This window comes from Triticum aestivum, chromosome 4B (assembly GCF_018294505.1).
Source record: "Triticum aestivum cultivar Chinese Spring chromosome 4B, IWGSC CS RefSeq v2.1, whole genome shotgun sequence".
NCBI classification, from domain to species: domain Eukaryota; kingdom Viridiplantae; phylum Streptophyta; class Magnoliopsida; order Poales; family Poaceae; genus Triticum; species Triticum aestivum.
In genome coordinates this window covers 900,487-906,097 of record NC_057804.1, presented here as the reverse complement: position 1 = coordinate 906,097, position 5,611 = coordinate 900,487, and the positions used below count along the sequence as shown (strand labels likewise).

Below are 5,611 nucleotides of genomic sequence, written 5' to 3'. Positions count from 1 at the left end.
TTACAAGTGGAGGTGGGCACGGATGAAGAGGGGTCTTGAGATGATGGCGTGCCAGGCCTTGCTCATGAGCTTGAACCCTCCATGGATTTCACCAGCAACCAGCTTAAGATCTCCTTTGTTATTGCTGCCTACAACTTTCAAAGTAGTATTCTTGTTGTTTCTGCTCAACATTAATCGTCGTCTTCTTTTCCTTTTTCAAGTCCATGGACGGCAGTATTCATGCATTTTTTCGCATTTTTTTGAACTTGCAAATATGATTTCACCGAGTTATGAGACCATGACTATATGGGTCCTAGGATACTGATTCAAGATAAAAACCTTTGTTCTAAAGAGGAAAAACAGATATGGATCCATCGAACTCTTATTCTGCCTCGTCACCCTTTTATCTCAAGTTTCAAAGAGTTACACTATATATACCTCTTGTAAAAAAAGAAGAGGTGTACTACACCTAGATCAGCACCAGAAACTCTGAACTGCAACTTGAGAGTTTCCTAGCACTTTGTCATTCTTGGCAATCCCTTGCATAACCTAAAACTGTACAACAAAACACTCGATTTTTGCGAAGCCCGCTTTCTGCATAAGCTTTGGAACTTGGTAGTATCAATCCTCCTGCAGGGGCAGAGGGAGGGGCAGAGTCTTGAGCACATCTCTGAGCGCGTACTGTATGCTATCGCATTTGTGATCAGACATCAAATTGCCAGACAACAGTATCCGCTGGAAATTCTCCCCGGCGTTGCCTCTCCAGAGCGTGTACGACTCGTCCTCAACGCCATTTATATTCTCGACGTCCCTCTGGAGGTAATACAGCGTCCCTGGGAGGAAGAGATCCTCAGGCACATAGACGTCTTCTTCACCGTCAGGCTTCAAAACTTTCGTCGGGCCCTGAAGACGGGGCTGGTCTTTCGCGGCATCTGACAGGAGCAAGAACCATGCTAGATTCAGTAAGATACATACAATGCCTAATAATAAACACCGTAATGGGCGATCTGAGATATAAGTTCCTATCATTTTGGACTTACCACCGGAGCTAGCTGATGTTACAACTTTGGCGTAATCGGCAAGTTTGTTTGCCACGTCTTGGATGGACGAAACAACTAGCTTAGCATTGGTCACGATATCCACTATATGCTTCCAATCTTCCTTCTCCAAAACTTTGGCCCTACAAAACATCATGATTAAATATTATCTATGCAAATACATCCAACAAGAGTGTTCTAACATGATTTCACTTAAAGTTCAGAGATATAAGTGCCAAATCATAATGATGTGCTAGAGGGCAAAAGGAGCTATTCATAGGAAGTTCAATCACCACAACAAGAAGGATAATCAATCACCGGGTTCTCTTTGCCCAAACAACCTGAAGAAAATGTCCTGACATGTAATCTACAAATGTTTTGTCATTTGCTGAACTTAAGTTTCAGTGCTTACCAATCTGTTTCAATTATCTCATTTCGCAATCTTGCCAGTGAAGCTGCACTTAACCTAGGAACTATATCATCCTGCAAGACAGAAGACACGTCAACTACAAAGTTCAGACAGGGGAAGCAACCAAAACAAGATTTATACACCAAAGAAAACCCGAAACAAACCTGCAATACAACAGTGGTGACATAGCTTGCGCAACTCTCGGCTATCTCTCTCGATACACAGGGTGGGACTCCAAATCCAACAGCTGAAACTATGTCGGGACTAAATCCAAGCTCCTCCTTCGACTTCTTCCTTAACATTATAGCAAGCAATGCAGCTGAAGCTCCTCCAAGGGAGTGACCTGCCAACCGCAACTTGTAGTCCTGCTTGCTTTGAAGAAAATTACAGAAGGAAATAAGCAGAGGAAATTAAAGGAAGAGGCAGATATTATGCCTAAAATACTATTTCCCACCTTGTGTTTTTCCAAACATTTTCTGATGATGCTCAACTCATGGCGTAGGTACCATCGAGCGGCCTCGTAGGTTCCAAAGTGTGTTGAGAAACCTTTAGGTGATACCTTCTTATCGCTCAATGCAACCAAATCGGTGACAAGGTCATAAACCGTATGGGTCCCACGAATCCCAAGGATGACCAGTTTAGCACGTGGATCGATGCCGATGTAATATCCAGGTCTAAAGATACTAGAATCTTTCACAAACTTTAAAACATTCCTTGGCCGGAGCATGCTATGCTTTGCAAGCCCAGTGGCACTGCCCTTATAGCAACCTTTTGCAAGTTCAAGGTGATAAATTAGTTCTTGAACCTAGAAAAAAGGGAAAGGGGTGAATTCCTATCAGATGTGCAAGCTAGTGCATGGTCTGTCAGAAGCATAAACAGTCTATATAAAGTCTAAATCTAATGTTCGGTCATCATCAGCAGCCAACAGACCGATTGTACTATTTATGTTCTTCTTGGGGAAAGTGACGATTGTTGAGATAATCCTGTCTGTCGATTAAGATTTCGAAGAGTACAACAATGGGAAGGGAAGCCTGCAGGACATACCTTCTTATTGGAGGAAATCTGAACGCCCTTGAAGGCTTGAGCATTCTTTGCGGAAGCTTGGGTAAGGTAAATGAGGTAGAGACCGACGGTAAGATCACTGAGGCTCCAGTCCTGTATGCTCACCTTGCTGTGCTGGAGGTCACTTATGATCTCGCTAAAAGTGCGGGTGCTTGCGGGGATGTTGTCAGCTGCATGCATCCAGATTGCACGATGTTAGCTTCTCTTTAGTTTTGTAATTAATTAAAGAAATCTGATTGGAGCAAGTTCTAACCTAATTAGCCAGTTATGACTAACAATCGAAATGTGGTAGTGTAGTTACTGTGACACTAACTGAGTCGCTGATTTAGTACAAAGTTTTACTGAGTCTGCGACACTAATGGTGAGACAGAGGGAGTACCTGATTGATTTCAGTGTGGCATACATACATAGGATAGGAAAGTAGTGATTTTGGGGGCAGGTTAAATTACACACCAAGCCCTCAATTTGATCCATAAAAGATTCAGGCTTGTTGTGAAAAAGGGAAATTTTAGCAACAAGAATGGCAGATCTGGATTATTCCTGTGTCCTAATAAAAACCTAATCCATGTGTCTCATTGCATCGAAATTTGTTGTACTAGAGCAGCAAATGAACAGTCAGAGGCAGCAAAAAGGTGGATAAGCACATCAATGGAGGAGGAAAGAAAAGAGGGTTGCTTTTGCTTACAGGCGAATGGCTTCCAGTTGTAGTGCTTGTAGAGCTGCAGCGCGGGCTCGAGTGCCTTGGTCAGCCAGGCCACGTCGGGCCGCCAGGACGTCCAGGGCAGCCCGGCGCCCTCGTCGTCGTCGTCGGAGCCTTCCCGCTTGGCCCTCTTGGCGTCCAGGGCGACGGCCGCCGCCGCCGCCGCCGCCCGGGCCCTGGCCTTGTCGTCGTCCTCCGGCTCGGCGGGGGTGGTTGTCCCGCCGAAGAGGAGGCGGGTGAGCGCGGGCGGGAGGATGGTGGGGCGGCTGCGGTGGCGGGTGAGGAGGAGGCGGGCGCGGGAGAGCAGGTGCTTGGCCGCCATGGGCTCGGCTGGACCTGGATGGATGGGGTTTGGGGGCGGTGGGCGGGAGGAAGAAGAAAGGACAACAGACGAGAGGGTTCTGGTCTCCCTCTGCTGGGGAGGTGGAGCAACGAATCCTGGCCGTCCATCGCCGAAACGGAAGGTTGAAAATAGTTGTAGAGTCCTTTTTCAGTAGGAGTTTTTTTTCATGACAATATGTGTCTCATTCATATTATAAAGATTAAATTACAAGTCACGTAAGGAGCGGCATGACAAAACTGAAAATATAGCATAACATCTCTGAGCTTGACACTAACGCCCGTCACCTGCCTCCGGCACCACCACAGCAGCCGCCAAAGAAAAGAATGATGGATTACCTCCTCATCTGAGCTCGGCGCGGCTCCATCACTGATATGCAGCTTTGCGGACCTCCGAGGTAGCTCATCAAAAGTGAAGACATTGTCGTTGAACGAATCAGACCGGAGCAACACTCCGGACATGCCATCAAACTCTAGATCTGGCACCCCTTCATGACTAAAATGCCGATGGAGGAAACCACACTTGCAATCCATCAACCACGAAACCAACATACATTCCATCTTTCAGATGTCGTCGATGCAGACCACAATCTACATCCGCTCCTGGACTACCTCCCAAGCTCCGTGTCTGCGTTGAAGCACACATCGTCGCCACAGCGGAGCACGAGGACACATGTCCACCATGAGGATGCCACTGCCACACCATCCTTACTTGAACAGACTGGTTTCCAAAACCATCCCCAACCGTAGAAACGGTCGCCTTGTTAGAGAAGGATCTGAAGAATCTTTATTCAGCGTTGCCATGAGGATGCCACCGCCGAAACCAAGACGATGGACAGCCTAAAAACAAAGTTACTTTAGCCTAAAACTATCCACACACGACATGCGTGTGAGTTGGTGTGACACCCGGATAATTAACCTACAGTAACCCTTCGCTAATGATGCCATGTCACCTCGATTATTGTGACTAATCTTGCGTTAGTTCGAAACCTATTCGAATTCAAATTCAAAATCAAGCAAACAATAAAATATTTTCAAATATTAAAACTAAAATATTGGGGGGTTGCCAAATAATGCATAGGTAATTATTGTGGAGAAACCACTATTTTATAAAAGGTTTAAGTGCACTATAATATTTAAAACAGCAGCAAAACATTTAACTAACTACCCTTTTCAATTTGATAAAATATTAAACTATTTGTTTTATTGCCAAAAACTTATGGGGCAGTGGCATACTTATTAAAACTAAATTAGGAACCAGTGGTGTAGTTTATAAAACCAAATTCAAAAGGAAACTAAAATAAAAACAGTAAAACAGAAATATAAAATAAAACAAAAATAAATAAAAGAGAAAGCACTCACCCACCCGGGGCTCCGGCCCAGCAGGCCACCGGCCCAACTGGGCCACGACCCACCAGGCCGGCCCAACCGGCCACCCCTCACTCCCCATATCCCCCCACTCACGAAACCCTAGCCCCACCGACACCCATTCGCCCCCCCCCCCCCCATTCTGGATCTGGATCGGGATCCCGATCCCCTCGTCCCCACCGCTCGTCGCCGCCGAACGCTGGCGCCCCCGCGCCACCACGCTACCCCGCCGGACTGCCTTCTCCACCTCAACGGCCTGCTTCTTCTCTGTCACGCCGTCTCCGACCTCCTCCTCGACACCCGCTGCCTTGGTCCCTACGCCCCGCGGTGAGGCCCCCGGCCTCTTCCCCTCTGCCCTCGCGCGCCGCACCCACGGTGGCGCCTTCGCGCACTTGCCCGCGTGCCGGAGCTCACGCTCTGGGCAGCACGCGCTCACCGCGGCCCCCGCACCGGCCCTCGCCTCTGTCGTTCCTGTGCGTCGCCCGCCGCCCGCGTCGACTGCGCGCGCGCGACGGCGCTCCCGCCTTTGCTCGCCCCTCATCGTGAATGCGCCCGACGCCCCGCTCCTGCACACCCTGCGCCGGCGACGCCGCCATGCCTGCGGCCAACTCCGGCGCTCTGACCCCGTCCTGCTCCCCTCGCCTTAGTCCCGCACCTCCGACGCCTTCCCTGGCCGGCGTCGTGGGCGCCGGTGACCGCGCTGTTGGTCTCACCAGA

General features: G+C 48.7%; 1 protein-coding gene across 1 annotated transcript; it reads right to left on the bottom strand.

The window, feature by feature from the left end:
- Positions 1-343: 343 nt before the first annotated feature.
- Positions 344-3,568, bottom strand: LOC123090468 (diacylglycerol lipase-beta). The gene is made up of 7 exons (XM_044511763.1): positions 3,173-3,568; positions 2,470-2,657; positions 1,880-2,230; positions 1,590-1,790; positions 1,429-1,499; positions 1,020-1,159; positions 344-911 (listed from the first exon to the last, which is right to left on the bottom strand). Exons 1-7 carry the CDS (start codon positions 3,507-3,509, stop codon positions 601-603), a joined length of 1,599 nt encoding a protein of 532 aa, XP_044367698.1. The 5' UTR covers positions 3,510-3,568; the 3' UTR covers positions 344-600.
- Positions 3,569-5,611: the final 2,043 nt, after the last annotated feature.

Excerpts from the sequence above, each read along its gene's own strand:
- LOC123090468 (XM_044511763.1), bottom strand. The coding sequence starts at position 3,509 with ATGGCGGCCAAGCACCTGCTCTCCCGCGCCCGCCTCCTCCTCACCCGC. Across the intron at positions 2,658-3,172 it reads CAACTGGAAGCCATTCGCCT|CTGACAACATCCCCGCAAGC; the intron begins GTAAGCAAAAGC and ends GGATGCATGCAG. Across the intron at positions 1,160-1,428 it reads GAGATAATTGAAACAGATTG|GGCCAAAGTTTTGGAGAAGG; the intron begins GTAAGCACTGAA and ends GATGTTTTGTAG.